Here is a 22489-nt window from a genome sequence, read left to right as displayed (position 1 = left end):
AATTGTTTCTCTTTGGCTCTGAAGACAATTACCTCAGTTTTGTTTTTGTTTGAAAGTTGTGGCACATCCAGTCATTATTCTCCTCAATGCATTCACCAAGGGCCTGTAAAGGGTTTCCTGGTGTCATTGTAATATATATCTGTGTGTCATCTGCATAGCTATGGTAGTTTATTTATTTATTTATTTTTTTATAATCTGTGCCAGTGGGAGCATGCAGATGTCAAACAGGAGAGGTCCCAGGATGGAACCTTGGGGAACTCCAGATGTGATTCTTGTCTGCTCAGATGTAAATTTACCTATTGACACAAAGTACTTCCTGTTCTCTAAGTACATTGAAAGACCCGCCCAGTTCTCCAATCATTTGAGTAAAATAATATGGTCAACTTTATCAAATGTAGCAGTGAGATCCAGTAAAACTATGACTGACATTTTTCCACCATCTGTATTCAGACATATGTCATTAAACGCTTTGGTGAGCACAGTAAAGCTATCTAAAACCTGGCAGTATAAAAAGGCAAAAATAAATGAAAAATGAAAGGATTGTTTTATGTCAAAGTTTTTGAGCTGGTTGTTTGCAGGTTGTTTGTTCTTGATCACAGGAATAGCAAGTTAATTTAAAAGCACCACTGTGTAGAGAAGATGCATCATGTCTTTAGCAATTTTGTAATTCATTTTTTGCACACCTTTTTAATTAGCCCCCTCCCAAAAAAGAAAAAGAAAAGACAAGACATTATTTTCTTAAAATAAGATTTTTAATATTACTTATTATCATAAAGATATATTTACACACTTTACAGAAATAGAAAATAAAAACACAAAGCTACGCATGAAAGGAAAAAGTAAAATAAGTACTCCAAGAGCTAAAGCTTATCTTTTATAAATTAGAAACCAAAAGTTCAAATATGTACACAGTATTTCAACCATTTCTGATACACTTGTTTTATTTATTTATTCATGTCATTTATTTTTGCCCAGTTCAACATCAAAACAGAGACAGGGACTGTACATTTGGCCTGGTGAGTAATATGAGCACACACCATAAACAGAATATAAGTTTTTAGGAGTAATACACTGTCTTTCAAATGGTATCTGCTTGAGTAACACTGTTTTGATGGCGTGTGAGCCCACAGGCTGCATTTCTCCAACGATTGTTCTGAACGTGACTGCTCTTGGACACTGCGGTTACATTAATGGAGGATGTGTCGCAATAAAGGCAGGAGGGGCCTGTGCTATTCTGGGTGTAGGAAGTCTCATTTTGAGGCTCCAGGATAATGACAGATCATAGTCGTTTCTCACGGGAGTCGGAATCTAGTTATCTTTTGGATTGCCCAGCCAGCGGAAAAGTGTGTATGCATCGGATTGAATATCAGCCACTCGATCCTGCAGACACACACTCCGAGGGCCAACATGATGCAGTTTGATGGGCTTCGAGATTCACAAGGTAAAATCGTGGAATGTGTTGTGTGCCAATTCTGCTTCCATTACTGTAATCAATAAAATGTTTGGTAAATATAAAAGGAATTTTATGAGAAAGAGAACTCAGAGCAGAGTGATGATATGATTAAAAGAGAGAAAAAAAACCTTGTTTTTTAAGATGATTATTTTGTATGGGGATGTTGTATCCATAACTATAAAGAAATGGAGATGGATGGCTAAACTAATATTTTAGAATCTGCTTCTAGTTTACTTTCATTTACTTTCAACTCCACCAGTAACACATATCTACCTCTCTTCTCATCATTTAGTCTAACAATTCCCTGCCAAATTCATTTGGACAAAATCATTAAATACACTGGGGGGTGGGGTGGGGCAGGGGGTTCTCAGAACAAACATTTTTCTACCAGGAAAACATGCTAACAAGTGCATAGGAACATTACTCAGGCCTTGTGATGGTCACAGAGAAGAGGAATCAGAGAGGAAACATTGAGAGGATAGGAATTGTTTCTCTTGTGTAAGCCTTGCTGGAAAACACCATTAAGGAAAATGGTTCTGCTCCCCGAGCATATTGTATTGGTTTACCATTTCAATACGAGCCTGGACGTGCTTGTCCTTCCACACCACCAGGCCCATTAACCTGATGTGCAGGGGAGGGCTGTGAGCTAAGATCTACCAGAAAAGAATGCCTGAAAGCTTTCACGTGTCCACGACATAATGTGCTGTAGACTACTTTTCTATTTTGTTACATCCACAAAAGATACAGCTTTTCACACTGTATTCAAAAAGTAAGCTTTGGACAACCAGCTAGACAAGAATCAGACAGAAAATTGTCACAATTACACTGGAAAACCATTCCATATCAAGAGACTCTTGTTTTCAGGGTGTATTTTTCCAGCAGCATATGGAAATTGCAAAAAAGTGCAGCCTTGCAAACCCATGCAGAGAAGTCTTGGAGCAAAGCCACGTCTATTTGTTGGGACTAGTTGACACCAGAAGCTTTGGATTTCCATTGAATATTTGGCTTTTGATCTTTTTTTTTTTTTTGGATTCAACCGATAACCAGGCCAAGATTAAGAAAGGTTCTTCGCTTAAACATTGGTGTGCTCTGGTCTCTGAAAGGGCAGCATGGCTGGTGCAGATGGTGAGGATACATTCATGAAGAACAGTGCGGATACAGACGTCGCTCGGCTCCATAACAATAACTTCTGAGATGGGGGAAATATTCATTTGAACCCCTTATCATGACCCAGTCTTACTTCCAGGATCCCAACTCCTGCGGCTTTGAACTTTCATCCCCAGCTCATATCTTTCTACTGTTTTCCCCAATAATACATGAGACATCCTGAGCAAAGCTGTCTCACTCCCGAGGAGCATTAATGAAATCTACATCTCTGTCTGTGAGGGTATGAAAAAATAATCGAGGAACTGAAATTATTACACTTCACAGTGCCCTAGGATCTAATACATTTTTAATCAAGGTGAGCTTGGCTGGGTGGATTACCACTGTGATTCTAGATACTCTCTTAATAAAAGCTTCTCATGCTGGGATTGAGAAGACTCTGCATTTTATTATAATATTTGCATGAGACATGGTGAGAGGGGAAAAAAAAAAAAACTGTCGGAAATCTAGGTTAACCAGTTATCGGATGTGTATTTGGTCAAAACTGATATGAACTAAGGGAGTTTGCTGATCAGACTGCAGATTAAAGATCAAAGCCATTTACTTATTTATATATTTCTTTCCTAAGATTTGTATGAAAAAAAAACACAATTAGGAAGCTGTTCTGCACACCTAATATACAAGGTGGTCACAGTCCTAATATGTTACATGCTTACACATTGAATCAGCAGGGGTTTGTAGATTGAAAAGGGGGAAGGGTGTGGTTTCAGTCTAAGTCAATTTAACAATGAGCTCAGACTAAGTGGGACTAAGTGGCCCTGGCCAACCTTTGGGAGATCCATCTGAGAAAGATTAACTCTAGGATTTAATGAGCGTAGTGATCAAAGCCCCGACCACCTGTGCTGTGGAGGGGCAGACCCGAAAGGCAACTGTACCCCAACGTGATGTAGGGAGACGGTGAGTAGAAATGAGCGAATCTGGAAGAAATCATGGCTATACTGGCATATAAATAGAGGGAGGTTAAAGATACATTATACGAAAATATGCTCATATAAGTTTTAAATGTACTGTATGTTTGAATTTTTGTTGAATAAATGCACAAAATAGCCTGCTCTATTACAAGCCTCTATGACAGCACCCTGAGAAAAAAAGGAAATAAATCTATAACACAGAAATAAAACATAAACAGTAATAAATTCCAGTATGATGGAAAGGCATAGCATTTTGTCAGTGAAAGATCGGTCAAAGGGTCAGACCAGCCATATGCTGAATATTAAAACAGCCAGAGCACTAGTGGTAGGCTGATCATGGTGGAATATCAACTCAGCTGATGTTTGCTTTGAAATGGCTCCTGTTTTTTTTTTGTCTGTTTTTTTTTTTTTTTTTTTTCTAAATCTGATTCAACTTTTCCTCCTTGCTAACATCTTGCTAAAATAGGTTATCTGTTTGCAGAAATTTAAAATGCATAATCCATCAGTGTATCAAGACTTCAAACAAGAGGTAATGTGTTTCTCATTTCTCCCGAACCTTTCATTCCTCAGTTCCTGGCAGCATTGTGGGGAACGTTATTATTTGGCACTTCATTAAAAGGCAAGGCGGTCTGTCGGAGGGGCAGACTGCCACTGCCAGTTAACAGTCGTGTATAGAGCTGCTGCACAGGGCAGCGATGTGGTGAGAAGGCTGGGGACTGGGGACCGGGGACAGGACTGGGCTTTGGGGTCCCAGGACTCATTGGAGGCGAGACATGTGACAGTAACATTAAGCACATCAGTAGAGCCCCTTCCTCGAGAGTTCAGAAACACCAAAATACCTTTGGACTGAAAAATCTCCTAGATTAGGGAATAACTGTCGCTTAACTAAATTTTTTTGACAACATGTGCTCTTTTTCGGTCCAGCTTTACTTCATGTACTAACATTAAGAGGTACAAAGCACCATTAATAATGACGATTAAGTGAAGACTATAATGTCTGTTTTAAACACTAATCCTTCTGTTCCTTTTCCCAGCAGACACCCAGAGTATCATGAGTGAAATTTGCTTATGTCAACTCTTTAAGAAAAAAAAAATGACACTGCCCTTCTCCATGATCCTCACCCTCTAGTAAAGCTGTTAAGAAGCTACACAGCAAAGAAATCAGCAGCTGCTGTAACCTTGAATCTGAGACATGCAAATACCACGTCCTGGAGAGGTGACAGATGCTTTAAAAGACTCAGATTGTTTTGACCGGGCTCCCTCTCCACCACATGTCATGCAAAGTGTGTGAGACACTCAGGGAGATCGCTATGATTGGGCTCATAAACAAAAATTAGGAAAACGGAAAAGAAAAATCGCTTGGGAGATGACAGAGATAGATAAGGAGTGAGGGAGTACAAGAAAGAGAGAGACAGAGAAATAGAGTCTGGTAGCTCGGGCTAAATACCCCCTCCCACCCCTTTCCCTGCCCCTTATTCTTCCTAGAGCTGAGGGTGAGCGGCTTGTCCTGGATTTTTTGTGGACAGAGTTGCTTGAAGAACCAGCAGGTGCTATGGACATCACTCTTCAGGCTGGGCAAGCGTAGGCCCTTCATTGCAAGGCCCCCCAAGGCAAAGGAAGAGCATAGAAATCAGAACCTAGGGGAGGGCGCTCAAAGCAATGCCTGCAAGACAGGAAAACGACAGAGAAAAGCACCGTCAGCATCGTTATCCCTAAAAAAATCACAGTCACAACATAGAGGTAATCATGTATTGGGCTACTTATCACCTGTTACACATTATACAAGGATGTTTTCAAATCATTGCAGAAATCAATAAATCCAATTAGCAAAACATACATAAAACTTCATTTGTCCTGTTTTTCTTCACTCAGTTGTATCATCTGATCTCATTTTAAAACATCCATAATAAAGTATGAAGTTCTCCATCCATGTCTGTGCTCATGTTGTCTCTGACCTACCAGCCAGTTGTCTGTATCAGGACTAGGGGTGTAACGATACACTAATCTCAAGATATGGTACGATACACGATATTGAGGTCACGATAACGATACGATATTATAGCAGTATTTTTTTAACAACCTTGAATGAGGAACATATGACTGGAAAACATTGTCTTTTATTTGAAAGACACAAAATACAAAACAATGCTGAGTGTTTGCCCTATTGTTACAGTTTGTAATGCTTTATAACTGTTTAAGTTTTAAAGAGAAAGCCAGGCCAACCATTGTCCACAAACTGAACTAAAAGTAAATGTCAGGTTTGCATTATGCATCTTCAGTTTCATACAAGTACAAATATTCTGCCACAAACTGAATAGTTTCTCTCATGTATGATTTGACTTTTTTCTTTCTAATTTAACAACTAAAATTAAATAAATAAATAAAAGTAAATAAATATATACAATTTTACATCATAAAAAAGATTGATTCATGCTCACCTTATAAGTGTAAGAGGAGATTTATTTTTGTTAAGAAGTTTATTTTGGTAATTCAGGGTTCATTATTTTATAAATATATTCTTTATATTCTGATGTAAATCAGGAACTATAATGACACTAGTCAGTTTATCTGTAGTGATTAGTCTGTTTTAGATTGGGCGGAGTGATACAGCACTAGGTGCTGTGTTGATGCTCTAAAATCCTACGCTGTTGAGCGGACATTAAAGAGCTCGGCAGAAGCTCAGCAGAAGTTGTCCCCGTGTTTATCCTACTCACGACCCGAAAAAGGTTTAATTTAATAAGGTAAGGCTTAACTCTACACCAGCCTTACATAAGTAAAGGTTCAGAGCTCAAAACGGGACCACAAAACGGGACTAGTTTCTTCTGAGCGTAGTAAGATTTTGGTCCGCTGGTCGAGGCGCGGTCGGTACGTGTGGTCGGATGCGCTTTTCTAGTCAACACAATGGATTAATATTAATAACCCAATATCGCGACACACTTTGTCACCTCCACGACACGTATTGTGACGTTTTTGTATCGCGAAATTTCGTGGCACGATATATTGTTACACCCCTAATCAGGACTGAGTTGTGATACTTCAATGTGTCATGATGGCAAAGCAGCAGGAGATAAAAATGAATAAATAAGGGAGGGAATGTTTTGGGAATATGTAAAATCATCACCCTATTCCCTCATCTTTCATTCAAGCCGTAGCTGCTAAGAAATTAAACTCTGCAAACTGTTATCTTTGGAAAATGGGATTTGATTGACTTGCTAAAGGGGAGAGTAAAGATTTATTTGAGCTGATTGAATCAAAGGTTAAGTTTCCATAACTGTCTACTGTATTAGGGAATAAATGATGTAGATTTCAAAACAGCCCATGTCCTTCTGTGAAGGCATTCAGGCTGGTAGGCTAAGTCCAGTAATCTGTTAAAACATGCAGTTTTTTTTCATGCCAACAATAACATCCTTCACACAGAGTTAAATCTGGCTGCAGCGAACGTGAACTTTCCAGTGAACTGTAAGAGTTTTCACTTTGCCAAGAGTTATCAGAAATTGATTCAGCCAATAAACTTCTGGTTAAACCACACATTTCTCTTTAATTATGTTTTAAAAATTCCTATTTTAAGTTTCCACACTTATGTCATGGGTGGTTATGACTTGATGCACCTGGAGGGTCTTATTGTTATGGAAATCTGACTCAACAGTGCAGTCTACACCACATCTGAGACAGTCATATTATTATTTTTCTAAAGACTATGGAGGGTAGAGGCCTTTAACTGAAAAACTCACCTTGCTCTAGAATGGCATGGGCCCCTTGTGGGAAAGACGGGGCCGTGGGCGCCTTCTCTTCCAGCCTGGTCTTTGGGCTTGGCCGCCTCTCGCAGGATTTTGTTGGACCATTTTTCTCACTGTAGCTGCCTCTTCCAGTCCTTTGCCGTGCTCTGTGGAGGCCATGGGACCTGGAGGACACACACACACACAGAAGAGATCAATTAGACACTCCAAACACTCACTCTCCAGAAGATAGGGTTACAAAAAGAAAAGCTTCTTCTCACTCAGGGTATCACAGCTTGATCATGAGCCAAGTCCATCAGTGCAAAAGGCAAATATATCACCAAGATCCATGCAGGGATCGCAGTAGTAATGGATGAGGAAAGAAGAGACATGTATGGATAAACGTGAGCGAGAGTGTGTGTGGGCCCCTTTAAGCCCACCCAGCATTGTTGCTCATCAAGTCAGCGCGGTCAAACAAAAGGTGCAGGAGAAAGACATAGACCTGACAGAGGCAAGAAACCCAAACCCTCATGTCTCATGTCTTCACCACTCTCCCTGCAGATCACAAACTCCACACAACCCCAAACTTTGCAGAGGTGCATCTCTTCTCAGGATTTGATGATAGTTTAGGGATGAGTTTAATAGCGGTGCATCTCACCGAGAGTGTGTGGCTGTTTTTAGCGGGTGAGTGTGCTTGTGTTTGAGAGTGATCCCAGATGTTTTTAGTCATCTCTCAATAAGTGTGGCCTGATCCCCTTAAGCCCTTCTTTTCCTCGTGGATTGGTCCACCTGAGTGTCTCTGTGACCTCTCAAACTATTAAAAACTGAAATACTTCTTCTTGGCTTTTTTTATTTTTAGTGTTTTGCAGGATATTTAACTTGCAATAGGATATTTTATATGGGTGATCTTTCATTTTACAACCAATCCTTTAGTCCAGTGAAATTTGAGAAAAAGTGACCAAAGATTTCATGTGGAAGCAGTTAAATATGAGGTAAGCTGATATTATTAATATCCCATAGAAAATAATGAATTTGTATTATAAATCAGTTATCTAAGGCGATAAGGATTTTACGTTATTATAAGGGGCTCTGAATGTGTACTATTTGTGTCATAGATTGCATCTTCAGTGCGGATTTTTGCCTTTATTCAATTACCCTGTTAAATTCTCCTTATATTTCTAAGACAATGGTTTCATCAGAGCCAAAACTTTCTCCCTTCTTTGTGGCTCTCCCATTAAGAGCTGATTGGCATTATTCACATCAGGTCATGACATTCCTGTGCCGTCCCCTCAGAAAGATTCCCCAGGGAATGACCTTCTTGGCTTTACGACAGCTTGGGTGAGGACACAATTTAAGATTAGTCAGCCTCTCGACTTCAGAGGCTTGTAAAAGCAAAAAGTATACTAAGGACAGCAGCTGAGCAGCTTAAAAAAATGCCACGTTGATGCCAAGTGTGCGCTTTTCTGGAGATTCTTTTCATCAGTGGCTGTGGTCCGTGGCAGAGTTGTGATATTAAATGCTGTGAAATGAACAAGGCCCAGCTGCAACTCTGAGGACGTCGCCTAAACTCAAATGTTATGGCCTGTCTCTCAAACCTGTCTACGGCATTCAAAGCCCTCATCTCTCAGAAGAAGATTAGATAAATTGCTTTCAAAAGAGGGCAACTTTCTTCAATTGCAGAGTTCAAAACACAAAAAAAGGCTAAGGCTTTCTGCAGTCTTTATCAATAAACGACCTTCAGCTGTGGCTTTATGGAGTCTTGCTTAAAAGAACAACCTTCTTTGAAAAGTAGGAAGAAGAGAAAGCTTTCAAACACTCATGTTTAAATAATAGTGAACTGGATGAGTGAGCCAGACAGCTTGTTGAATGTTTTCAATGTATATCCCTGAAACGCCAGACATCTCAAATTCCACTTCCACGCTAATCTTCTCCTGCAAGCACATTACACGTTATATGTGTGGGTTAACAGTGGGCTAATTCATTTGTAGCAGAGAAAATTTTGGCTGCATATTTCTTCATCTAAAGCACATCTTTATATCCTATAGGAGAACTAATCTCTGCATTATCCTCTTGTTATTGTTCCAAATACACAGTGAATGAGGGACGTCCACACATTCTGAAGGCTTTCAGCTCATTTCTTTTAAATCCAGATGGTTGAATGTTAATACTCTCTGTGTTTGAGTAGATTTTGTGGCTAACAAAAGTTTTATAGGGAGGTCCTGCTTCTCCCCTTTTGCCCCAGTAACACCCTCTTCATTTAGATGCATCACACGCAGAAACACAAGCCTGTCATTCGAATTGGAAACAAAACAAGTTCAGTCAACATTTTTATCTGTTATTATAGTTGATGTGAATGATATCACTTGAGGGTGGGGTAAAAAGCCTGACATCACTGAGAAGATCACGACAATTGCTGTGGGAATGAGGGCAAAACTGCACATTATTTGAGATAGGATCACTTTAATGTGGAAAAAAAAGGTTTTGGGCCTACTGTGTCACTTCTTTTTTCTCACACGATTCCCTCCTGAAGGGAAAAGGATGCTCCAAACTAAAATGAAACATACGCTTTCGAATGTAAACCCCCAGGCTAAACTTTACAAACATTTTGGAGTGGAGCTACAGACATGGTTTGGCCATCCGGCAACAATTTGTTTAAAGTTCACGTAGACCTCATATGTCTAACAGGAATGCCTGCCGTGAATGCTACACAGTGCCAAACAGCAGCTGATGTTTGAGTGATGGTCTACTTTAACAAGTGCTGCAAACACATGAGTCACTAAGCCACTAAGCCACACAGACACACTCATACACGGTGCAGTGCAAGCCGGTAGAGTAATTGTACCTGGGCTAACACAACCCCTCAGTCCTTCCTCTGTGGGTGGCTCAGCCTGTCATAACCCAGGTCCATAATGAGACAATTTAGATGTCTCCCGTCATGCTCGGCTGTCACCCACAGCTCAGCACTAGGGTTTGAAGGGAGAACATTTCGTGATTCTCTTGACAAATGTAGACCTGGCGTATCTGGCAACGGCAGGGGAAAGTGTATTGAAAGTGGCTAAAAATAAGCCAGACCCCAGTGATAGCACTGGCAGTATAGATAAACTTCTGCAACTCACTCGGGGAAGCATCCTATTGGGACAGATACAACATGTACATCAGCAACTACTTTTGCACCACAGGTCTTATAGATTGACTGTAGAAACATCTGTTGTTACTGAATGAGATGTTTTGATTCTCTCTGTGGCAGGTTTATCATTGGCTAATGCACATTTCATCCCCAAAAACAAAGATACCTGAGCTATCTTATTGCTCTGAAATTGGATCCAGTCTCTGCAGCATCACGTCTGGTCTTTTCTCATGAGAGACTTCCATGTTTGTGCTCAGCTGGTAAAACAGTAAAATGGCCAGATAACATATGTCTCGTAATAATAAGCATCTTACCACTACGTCTATGACCTCTGATCCCCAGGTTTACCCTTTTCCCGTCACATCTCCACACATTTCACCTCTCGTGGTTATTCCCTGATTAAAGTTTAATAAAGGGGGAATTTCAGGAATGCCTTGTTATTGCTGCCACTGCTGTTTGTACAGATGAGAGGTAAAAGTACTCTGCTAAAGAAGAGAGAGGTGGATGGTGCCGCAAACTGGCCGGTCTAGACCAATGATGAATAACTGTGTGCCTGTTTCTTGTTTCTCTGTCCTAGTTTTGCCAGCTCCTGAGGTGACATCTGTAATGTTGTCATTTTTGGAAGGAAGTGGAGTACAGACTGTTTATCCCTGTTGGTTTTTACAGCAGTTCATCAATTGATCCCAGAGAGATACACATCCAGTCAGGAGGCAAGATTGATGTCTGTCCTCCACTTTAATTCTGACTTCAGCATCTGTCCTCGTGGCTGGCAAGAGCAGAGCAGTTTATTAATTGCTTTAAGGTTGATTTGTGAGTATTGGCTGCCAAACATACGTAACAAATGCGCGTACTTGTAAATGCAGGTACAGTGTAATCGTTTTCCTCCACTGTGACATAACCGATTAAACTATGGCTGTCTAGGAGTCAAACTACCACAACAAGTACACAAGGGGCATTAGAAACATACAATGTGAGCGTGCACAATGAAGAATGGCTAACAAAATTGATTCTAAGCTCTGTTTAATTTTCTTTGTTGGTGCAAATTGATTTGTTATCCTCCTAAATTGTATCTGTTTGTTTACTCGTCTTGCACAATATTCATCACACTCATCATGAAAACGCTGTGTGCAATATCACAGATCCATTTTCATGGTTGGCTGAGCTTTTCAAGTAATCTCTCCTCTGTGTATTTTTTTTTCTCAGTTGCTACATCGCTTATCTTTCACCCCTCTGTCCTCCTTACTGCATCTTGTGTGGCTGTATTTCGCAGTGTAAACATATAGCTGGGACTATGGATATGTACAGCGGGAAAGGAGTGAGCTGAGTAGTGGGATTAGATTTTGCTAGACTCTGCTTTGTCTTATGGATCCAAAAACCTGTTGACCAAATGGTCAAAGCTGCATAAGTAGATTCTTGAGCTGGTCCCTAACCCTAACCCAGACTGAACTATACCAACAACTATTTAACGTATTATCAACAGACATTTGTGCCAGGGATAAACCTTTGGAAAGCTTTTGACTTATTAAGCTGCCTGAAAGCATTAATACACATTTCTCCATGGATATTTGTGATTTTATATTTCATATCCAGAAATAATTACCATGAACTTTAATTGTATACGTAGATACTTTCAAATGATCCAGGCAGTTTATTCATGTTCCACGTAGTGCCCTTCAAAAAATCTAATACTTGACTTTCAAAATGACCTTCTTGTCAGTCTTGGTTATATTCTATGTTAAGAGTTAGCAAATAAAAAAATAAAGGGTAAACTAAGATAATAGTCTTGATAAATAAACAAATATCAGACATCTTGATAAAACTCGTGTGTGCAATTAAATTGTTGATTATCATTATGTTAAAATTGTTATTGTGAGCGTGATGGATGATTTCTCAAAGCCCTGCTGATTCAAAGTTGTTGGATTTTCTTGATTTCTTTTGTATTATCATTATAATTGTTTAATCAAAACTGAGTGTCCCTGTTTGCAATGGTTGCATAAAATGTTTAAAGCTCATGTTTTCTTTTTGCACTTAGATGTAATTTACATTTTCCATAAATAATAAGAACATTAAAGCTGTCTTTATTCCTCAGGCATGATATTTTTGCAAAAATAATTGTTAGCGGCAATATAAAAATAATGGTACAATGTCTAATGAGTCTATATGGGAGATATAGCTTATTTTAGCTCATTGTCTGTGTGTGTGAGTGTGTGTGCAATCGTTGTGGGTAACAGAACAATGTTTGCGTTAGTGGGAGAGAGGAAGAATTAATACCCTGGTGTGTGTATCCATGGATATTACCATGACGTTGGAGGAGCAGGCCTGCTGTCTCCTTCGTGTGCTTCCCTCCTTCATTCACTAAAAGGACAGAGGTAGCTTTAGCTAATGAATCCCTATAGCATGCTGTTTCCTCAGACGAACAAACCCACACATCCAGACGGATTCATGTCACAAGCAGAGATGCTCCCACTGCATAAGCACATTAAAGGATCAGGGCTATTAAAGCTGAGGATGAAATGTGTTAAATGTGCCAGATACAAGCCAAACATTGTTTTAATGTAATGTAAGCTCGAGCAGTGCCACAGCATCATACAGGGGATTTGCTTTGTGAGTGACAGCCTCTCCACACGTTCATCCTGCACATACGGAAAGCTGCCTGACAGGGGAGGCTATGCTTTGTTGTTCATCCTTCACAATCCAGTATTTAGCGTCGGAAATGCTGCATATTGCTTTCCCACCAGTAAGTCTGGGGCTAGATAGAAACTGGTACCAATTGCTTGCAGACTTTCAGACCATGTTACCATGGCAGCCGCTGTGAATGGCGCTCAGTTTGGAGCAAAAGAATGACATTGTCAGCTGATATCGACCAGGTTCTCAATTTACAAACTTCACAACAAAGAATCTGAATCCGTGGTCAGCCCTCCGACTGTATGTGATGCTTTCAGCCTCCGCTGCAGGCCAGCACACTTTGCATCTCAGTGTCCCCCCAAGGGAGGAGGAGGGAGATTTGTTTTGGTCATGAGCACTTTTTTTCCTATTTATTTCTGTTGGGAACTGTTTGATATGCAGCATTGTTGTAGTGTGATAATGCAAGGCTTGTGGTTGAGATGAAGGCGGGCTTTGTCTATACAGAATCCAGTGAGGAAACCAGAGTGCATGAAAAGTTGCTGCCATTACTGCAGCTTTTAAGTTTAACCCCTTGTCCATCCTGCTCTGAAAGTTACCCCCCACACTCAGTGAAGGCTCAGAACTAATTAAAAACAAACTCTGCAGCCCTGTGGCTTCTGACTCTCTACAGATGTCCCTTTGAGTAAGTCAGCTGCCTGTGAAGTGTGCTGCTATATGCTCCTGAATTAGAGTGTATGAAATGATGAGGTGTGAGACTGCATACTCTGCTATGATCAGAGCGCTGCGAGTTCAAAGGGCCCGGCTGCAGTACTGAGGCAGCTAATGAAGCCAGTGACTCCCCGCACCACTTGACTGCCTGTTGGTTTATTCACAATCCCATTCAAGTTGGAGAGGTGAATTTCTGGCTACGAGGTTACTGCAAGTTGGAACCTACTGCACGTGAGCAGTCTGAGACGCAAACATAAAATAAGTCCAAGGGGAAGTTTCTATTCACAACCTTCCATTCATAGCAAACGGCAGAGGGCACGAGCCGGAGAGAGGCTGGTGCTGCTGTTTCCATTACCAGCAGCGAGGTTAACCTCCCCGCTCATAGCAGGTACGGTAGGTAGGTGAGGATACCAACCATTGCCCATATCTCCAGAGAATACACGTCAAGGGCACAGAGATTCTCCTACCATCCGTTTCCATGGGCACACTAATCAGATGTGAAACACAGCCCCTCCTCTCCCTAGTGTCACCCCCCTCCCCCCATTCTGTGAACCTGCATACCTTCTACCATTTGAAATGTGGGAAAAAGAGGAAAAAAAAGACATAACAGAAAGACATCACTATGCAGAGTTCACTGCAGCTTTTAAAGCCTGAGGAGATCATTACCTCTCTGGTATTAAAGCAAAACAGCGCAAGCACCGCATCACTGCATTACCGCTCAACCAAACTGAAGAGTACAAAACAATAATCCAAAATCTCAATTTTAAATTAAGAAAATCAACTCCAGACAACCTCCTCTAGCTACTATTTCATAGAGTGCTATAGAGATTTGGAAGAAATATGCTAAAATCATTTGCATCACTTAAGATTCTGGAAATATGTACAACTGTAAAGCAAAAGACCACATGGTCACAATATTTCTGGAAGCCTTACAGTAGCTGATTTACTGCCCAGCACTTGATTCTAACAAGCCTTGTACTTGCTCAAACCGATGCCAGAGAAGTCAAATGTTGCACAAATAATACTTGAATAGAAAATATATACTACTGTAATGGCTTTTAACAAAGATTAAAGTCACTTTAGATACTGTTAAATGCTCCTAATCCTTCCTGTGTTGACACTGCACTTGTTTTGCTTTAAATGCAGCAGTTTTATGAAAAGCGTCCCCTGAAACACAGTTTTACTACTGATTTATGTAGTGTTTGTTGCACAGAAGAAGTAAAAAAAACCCCGGGTGAAGGCAATGCAATGAAACTTGATAAGAGAGGTCGTCATACATTATTAGTGGAAAAATAAAAATTATGTAGGCTTTTACTGACAGGCTCAGCTGCAGAGGGCTGCAGGTGAGCTGAAGTTCAGGGTTTATTGGGCTGCTACATCCAGAGGGTGAGGATAAACTGTTTGCCTGAGGTGGATGCGTGTTTATGAATTCCATATATTGTTTCACTCTTTTATTTTTGCAAACATCTGGTCATGTTCAGGGGCTCTGAGTGCAGGGCTGCCTCTCCTCCAAACAGAATGAGACAGAGGGACACAGCGAGGGGCCCTGTACCGATCCAGGAAACAGTAGGGAGATCCATCAGAGGCGGATCATTTGCTTGACCAGTATATAAGTGTATGCGTGAAACAGCCTCCTAGGGAAAATAACATTTGGGATCAAAGGCATAGTGATCGTGATGAATAATCCATGATTACATTAATGAAGGATTTCTGTGCTGTCATAGTAGGGACCCAGGGGTGAGGAAGATGGAGGAGATTGTATATTTCCCACTTATGAACATCCAACTGAAGACAAAATGATGAGCTGCAGTTCACTGTGAAATCCAATAAGGCATACCACCACAGAGAAGGTTGACTCGCACATCCTTTTGGCTAGTGCTTTGAGTTCAGGCAGGGCCCAGTGGGGGCGTCACTGAATTAACTCAACATTTACTAAGCCCTGCTTCCATCTTCATAGCACTAAAATCCCCCATCTGGCTTCAAAAACCATAAGAACGGCCAGCTGTGCAGCACTATTAGCTGTAGAAATAAACTTTACTGATCCATAATGGCGCCAGTGGAGATTTGAAGTTAAAGCCGACAATATGTATTAAACATATTTATTTGGTATAAAATATTCACTTCCATATACTGTCATAGCCGCTAAAAAATGACTGTATCTCCCAAATTACTTCTCCAAAGCAATATGAAGAAGTCATATTTTTTCCATTCAAAGTTTCTACAAATTGAGCATGAACGTAATTAAAGCACCTTCATTCTTAAAGACCACAATATTTATTCTGTGGTCTGGCAGCCCGTTAATAAAAACGTCCGCTTATATCTTGATCAGGAATCTGATCTGCCAGGACAACCACTATAAATGTAACACTTAATGTTTGAAAAAGGACTCATAAATCACTTTAATATCAGACGCTGGTTTAAAACAAAGCGGTTTCTGAAAATATCTGGCTCTAATTAAGTTGTAAGAAGTGCCCCGGGCATGAGGATAGGGTCTGGTGATCACATGAGGCCTGGTTAACACAGGAACCCCTCCACAGCCACGTTGCCCCTTGTCCAAACTTCAGGGGTTGTGCCCTCAAAGCTCAAAGGGGTGTCTGGTCTACAATAGACATAAAGAAAGGAAGCAAGGCATCTTTTTTTTACAGACACAAAATGTCATTACTCCACAGAGAAGACCTGTAAAAAACGGACCAGGTCACCCGGTTTTTACTTGTAGCCGTGGCCTCCATCAGTGGAAAGCTCACACAACTTCTCGGCTCTCTTCTTGCCTGCCCTTGTCTTTTTCTGCTTCTTGGACTGTCTTTTACTCCCACTTTGCTTTTTTCCCCCTTCACTGGATTTGCACTCCAGGGAAGATCTAAGTGAGTAGATTTATTCATTCAAAGGGGTCTGAATTACATTACAGCAGCTGAGCAGTCGCATATGCCAAAGTCTTCAACAACTGAGCTCTCTGGGGACCGTTAGCCCAAAGGTTAGCCTTATATCCCTACCAAATGAGTTATGGTTTTTCACTAAATCTCGTTAGCTCCCACCCCACAGTAATTATTAGTGGGTGTCATTTACCACACTAATGTTTGGTGATATTCCACAGATTTGAAGAGGTTTTATCAAGTAAAGCCTTTTTAAGAATTGCTTGGATTTGAATGATGTGGATAGAAATTTGTATATTATGGGATGCATCTTTTTTTAATAGCATTAAGTGATTAGGATAGTTTAACAAGATAGAAATAACTGTACAGGAGAGCCTCTATTTGGTTAAATTCTTGCAAAACCAAAGTACTTAATCGCATTGAAGCACGAACAGTGTTACCTTGAAGCCAGCCTGTTTTTGCAAAACAACGCAATTCGGTTGCACAACGTTAACAAAACAGGAAAAAGTGAGAAAAGCACTCACTGTGGATGTGTAGTTTAGTGTTAATGAATTAATCCAGATTCAAATAAACAAAACACATGATATGTCATTCTGACACAGCTTTTAGTGTTACGACAGGGTATGAGGTGGGAAAAGTCATCACTGAAGCAATGTGCCATAAACTGTGTGGCAAAATGTCAGACAGCTGTCAAGCATCACTCCTGAACCTAAACACAACGTGTGATCATAAAGCTATAGTATATTCAAGCAAACAGATGGCAGATGATCAAACTCCAAACTTAACTGATGGGCTATTTTGTGTTTGTGTGTCTCTGCCTGCAGCAGAAAAGAAACTAAAACTGTGATGTTGCAGGTTATTGGGTGTACTTCCTTGTAATCCTGCATCAAGAGGAAATCCAGGCTCTTCCCAAAAAAAGATTTTATCTGACCCTGTGGGTGTGTAGTGTAGTGCGTGTAACATAAACCCAGTTGGTCCTTAGAAGCTCCTGTGCCTAAAAAAAAAGCCTTTGTGATTTTACTGTAATCCTCTAATAACCTTTTCACTGCTTCCCCTTTAACACAACTGTTTGCCCACTGTTATTGTGTTATCTCTGGACATCTGGAAGAGTTTAGCTGCTTTTCTTTTTCCACAGCGTCCATAATCACATCCACGAGCACTAGCACCTTCTTTACACAAGAAAACAGGGGGTTACCAGTTCAGGCTTCCTGGTTATGGTTGATTTACATCTATACATTCTGTTTCACAAAATATTAAGGTCTTATGTGCCCTAATGAGCGGCTGCATGTGTTGTGGGTTTCTGTGCTTTGGCTGTACTTTGACCAGCAACACTTGGCAGAGCGTCTGAGCAAGACTGGAAGGAGCACAGTATGTGTGCATGCTGGTACCACAGAGCAGCTACCTCCAACAATACATCAAAGTTTTATATGGAATAATAGTGCTGTTGACAACTCTCATAAAATTACCCCTTCCCAGTCGGACGATGCCTCTCCCAGATAATCTCTCTGATCTAAGACCCTTGCCCCACTTACCCCCACCACAGCCTCACCTGTTCAACCAATGTTGCAACTTTGCACCTGTATACGTGCATTCAAGGAGATGTGTGTTTGTGTGCGCGTGTGTGTGTCTGAGTCCACTGCTATTCTTTTTATCCTGAGTCTCTAAGTGAAGACTGACAAGGTGTTTCAAATGCAGAGAAAAATAAAGCTTTTGATATCTTGTAAGAGACTGTGACGGACGTGTTTTGAGAATAAGGACTGTTTATCTGTCAGAGCTGAGACTTTCACAGAGGGAGTAAGAGTTATCAGCAAGATGAATTATGGATACCACATGTCTAATGCTGGAGCCCACTCTTGAGCAGGAGTGCTTTTCAAGGATGGGTAGTTGAGGTGTGCTGCTACTGTAGATGATGTTAATACCACACAGAAGGCCTCAGCAGCTCGTTTACTGTAGTGAATTAATATTTTGCAAGTAGCTTTATGGTGTTTGGTGAATTGCCTGTTGCGCTGGAGTTTTTGTCAATATGCATCTGCACCCACAAATACAATCAAGGCTCACAGAAGCACTTCCCCAACCTATATCAGTCAGATGCACTTCTATATTCATTGCTTCCTTCAAGTGCATACACACATAGACGAGCCTCTTGTCTCAGATGCCTAAGACAGAGAAAGCTAACTGAACGTGAAAAGCATTTGTCTCAAGATGAAAGGCTTCACACCCACTGCCTACATGCAGAGTCTCTTCCGACACCTTCCCGCGACAGCGCATGCTGTAGCAGAGGCTTGTGCTACGCAGACACACTCCAGCTAGCATCCCTCCCCACGCCCATCAACGCCGCAACACACTTGCATCCCTGCATCTCTTCCACTCCATTTCTCTCTCTTCCTCTCTGTCACTGGAGCTGGGCTACTACAGTAGCGGCCAGGGAAGAGACGGGCGCACAAGTGGCATGACTTGACCGTTGAGAAGGATAAGCTCTCATGAAAGCCTGAGGCATGGCAGCCTTGTTTTCCCCGTTGCTGATGTAGCACGGTGGGCTCTCAGGCGTGGAACAAGCTTAGCCACACGCAGGGCGTGAAAAGCGACACCGACTATGATGCTAGATAATTGCTTCCCATTTACTCATGTGCTGGGAGCCTCAGACAAAAATAGCATGTCGCTGTAACAAATGTGCATGGGAGAGCATTGGGAGCTTTGAGTGCTGTGGCCATGGATCGATAAAGAGTGGACAGCATTTTGTAAGCATAAAGTCTACACAGCATCCTTCAGCTACTGCCTGTACACCATCTAGCCACATATAGCCTGTAAAGAGTCTTATGGCATATATACATCAGCTTGTATCATTTAAGATGTACTATTAAAGCATTTTAACATTGCAATCTATACCAAATCATATTAAAAATGGCATATATTCCACAACATATTCTTTCTACAGCACCTTCCATATGTACTGAATGCAAACACAGCCAGTCTGCTTATTTTCTGAGCAACTGTAGTTTGTGTCTAGGTGATAATCCCAAGAATAGTCTAGACATTTACACAGGCCAAACTGTTGTTTTTTCGCACCACAATGTTACCTTCATCACATCCGTAAATTGCCCGTGAGTCTCCAAACTGTCCCCCAACCACATTTTTCAAAAAGTGAATCTGCTCTGTCCCTGTGTTTTTGTCCCAAGTCAGTGTTTTAGTTACTAATAAACAGACATTTTAGGTTCACAGTGGCGTAGATAAGTAGTCCAACAATAGCTCCAGACGTGCAGCAGCACTTTACGGAATTTTACTGTGACAAGGCATCAGGAGCGAGCCCCCATCCAGAGACAGCCCGTGCATCTGGTATCTGTGTTCCCCTCATCGATGCGTACAGCAATTACAGTCTTCATTATCATCACCACAGGAGGCACACAGGCATCTATAGGTGCTGTGTTGTCCTGCTGCACAATCACTCATGTAATAATGGCACTCAAGTCAAATGGAATACAGCAAAACCTCGAAATTATAAAACATATGCCAAGCGTACATGAGCTTTTATAACAGCCACAACAATCACTGATACATCCAGCATATCTGTCACTCAGGAATAGCTCAACACATTAATGTCTATCATTAAAGCCCTCCTCACATTTTATCCCCAGGTCTTACAAGCGTACATCAAGGTGATGCAGGGGGAAAACGATCAGTCTTATGCAGAAGCCACGTTCAAGTTTTCCACAAAAGCTATGGCAGTACAATAGCAGACAGTATAACCACTGCAGTGCAGTACTGTACACAACCAGGTGCTGATATTCCTGCCTTTTAGAGCCCACACAAGGCTAACCATGCTGTGTAACTGATCAACTACAGCTGGCTTCACAAGCCCAACGCAAACAAGAAGAGAAATAGAAAGCAGAGGGAGAGGACAAGCGACAGAGCTGGCCTCTCATGTACTCACCAGCACTGGCAGAACACAGCAGAGACACCAAGAGCACAATCACCAGCGTCAGGATCTTCACATTCATTTCTGCACTCCCCTCTGGCTTTCTGCTAGTCACTCGCTGATATACTGTAGTGGTGTGCGTGTATGTGTGTGTGTGTATGTGTGTGTGTGTGTGTGCGTGTGTGTGAGAGTGTGTGTGTGTGTGTGTGTGTGTGGATGGGAGGGGGAGGGAGAGGGAGAGCAGCTGAGCGAGCAAGAGAGAGAGAGAGAGAGAGCAAGAGAGAGAGAGAGAGAGAGAGAGACTGTTTGCTCCCCTGTGTGAGTGTGTGTCTGCGAGAAGAGTGTGTCAATTTTTGGGAATGTGTGTGTGTGGAGTGTGGTGGCTTTCCTGGCTGTGTGTGTGTATTTGTCTAAAATTGTATTTGTAAATCAGTGTGTGACAGCGCCACTCCAAGACTGAAGGCACGTCTTTATCTGAGCTCTCCCACAGAGATCAGTGCGTGTGTGCCTGTGTGTGTGTGTGCGTCTTCTTTTCTTCTGTCAGAGAAGCGGCAGCATGAACCAAGTTCAGTGAAGCTGTGAATGCGCTGGAAGTCAGCTCGCAGGTCTGTCTGTCAGCGCGTCTCTGAGCGTGTGAGTCCCGCTCTCCTCGGATAAGAGGACTAGTTGGTCATGTGGCTTATGTATCGTTGACTCCGCGGGTCACGGAAAAGCCCTCCTGCCACACCATCGCCCACCATCTCCACCCCCTTTTCCTCAAACATGCAAGTGCACACGGCTGAGGAAGGAGAGGGAGAGAGGTAGGAAAAAGGAGGGAGGAGAAGGGGAGGTTGAAGGGATTGGGGTGGGGATGCATGCAGGTTTTTGATAATACCCAAACAGATGCTCTTGTTGAGAAGTCTTTGAATTGCACACAGAGGCGGTTTGCCAGGAATCCAGGAATCAAAATACCAGCTTATGAGGGGAAGCAGATGAAAGAAGGGAAGGTGTGAGATGAGGTTCATGTTTTCCAGCTTTTGTATCCACGCTGGCTTTCTTCCTCACTCCATTCTTTGCCCACAGCGGCAGATCCGTCTAAAAGTACGGACTAAATCATGCGCACCATTTGAAGTTAGCGTCCGTGACACTGGGAGTAGCAGAAGGAAAAAACTTATCAAACTCTGCCCGATTTCATCGCCCACACTTTGTTTCACTACGCCTGAAGTCGTTTGTTTTATTTTCTTCCAGAGATTTATATTCTTTGCATGAACAAAAGCGTTGAGGGAACCAACACCCTGGAAAAAAAATCATCTTATTTATTATTTCACTTGTTTATGAAACAATAAACAGGAAAGGTTGCGTTTCATGCTGTGAATTGTGAGAACTGTAATAAGCACTTGAAATACAACAACTTTTCTTATCGCATTTTGCCACAGAGCTCTATCAAGTCAAAGTTTCTATAACTCCTTCTGGGATCATATTCTTTAAGGAAGGGGCATACATTTTGTATTGTTTACCATATGAGTAGAGAATATGTTTAAAAAAAACCCCACAATGTAACACCCTTTTAGGCATTTTATGTTCCTGCCTGCAAAAGACGTATCCAACAGCATTCAATCTGGCAGCTAAATGACAAGGAAACAATAACAGTACAATTCAGTACATGAAGGACATTGATTAAACTTAAATATAGGTGCCTTAGTGAAATACTGTTTACACGGTGTCAATTTACCACCAGCCCAAAGATCTGAGTATCCACAGGGCTGCAGTGACACATGATAGATGGACCGCCTTTGGTCACAGCCTTTGGACACAACCCCCTGCTCGCCGCAGTCCTCTGCTCAACCTCTATTCTATATGTTTTCACTAAACAGTCACTTTAGCGCCAGAGACCCTAGAAGAGAAGCCCTGTGACCCTCGACTCTGCAGCTCCCGCTTCACACAGCCTGACCATTGTCTCACAAGGCCCGGGGTCCCAGAGGGCAACATGTCTGTGCCACCCACTTGAGATGCAACAACAAGA

At 41.6% G+C, this 22489-nt stretch overlaps 1 protein-coding gene across 1 annotated transcript; it reads right to left on the bottom strand.

Moving 5' to 3' along the window:
* Positions 1–730: 730 nt before the first annotated feature.
* apln (apelin) lies at positions 731–21157 on the bottom strand. The gene is made up of 3 exons (XM_061725663.1): positions 20503–21157; positions 7260–7429; positions 731–5191 (listed from the first exon to the last, which is right to left on the bottom strand). The coding sequence occupies exons 1-2, from the start codon at positions 20567–20569 to the stop codon at positions 7266–7268; spliced, it is 231 nt and encodes a 76-aa protein (XP_061581647.1). The 5' UTR covers positions 20570–21157; the 3' UTR covers positions 731–5191; positions 7260–7265.
* Positions 21158–22489: the final 1332 nt, after the last annotated feature.

This window comes from Cololabis saira, chromosome 7 (assembly GCF_033807715.1).
Source record: "Cololabis saira isolate AMF1-May2022 chromosome 7, fColSai1.1, whole genome shotgun sequence".
Taxonomy (NCBI): Eukaryota; Metazoa; Chordata; class Actinopteri; order Beloniformes; family Belonidae; genus Cololabis; species Cololabis saira.
Note: the sequence above shows the minus strand (reverse complement) of the source record. Positions and strands in the feature narration are given on the sequence as shown.

What these genes read in the sequence shown, in the direction of transcription:
- apln (XM_061725663.1), bottom strand. Translation starts at nt 20,569, where the DNA reads ATGAATGTGAAGATCCTGACGCTGGTGATTGTGCTCTTGGTGTCTCTG. An exon ending in GCTGTGTTCTGCCAGTGCTG is followed by an intron (nt 7,430 to 20,502) that starts GTGAGTACATGA and finishes TGTGTCCTCCAG; the next exon opens with GTCCCATGGCCTCCACAGAG.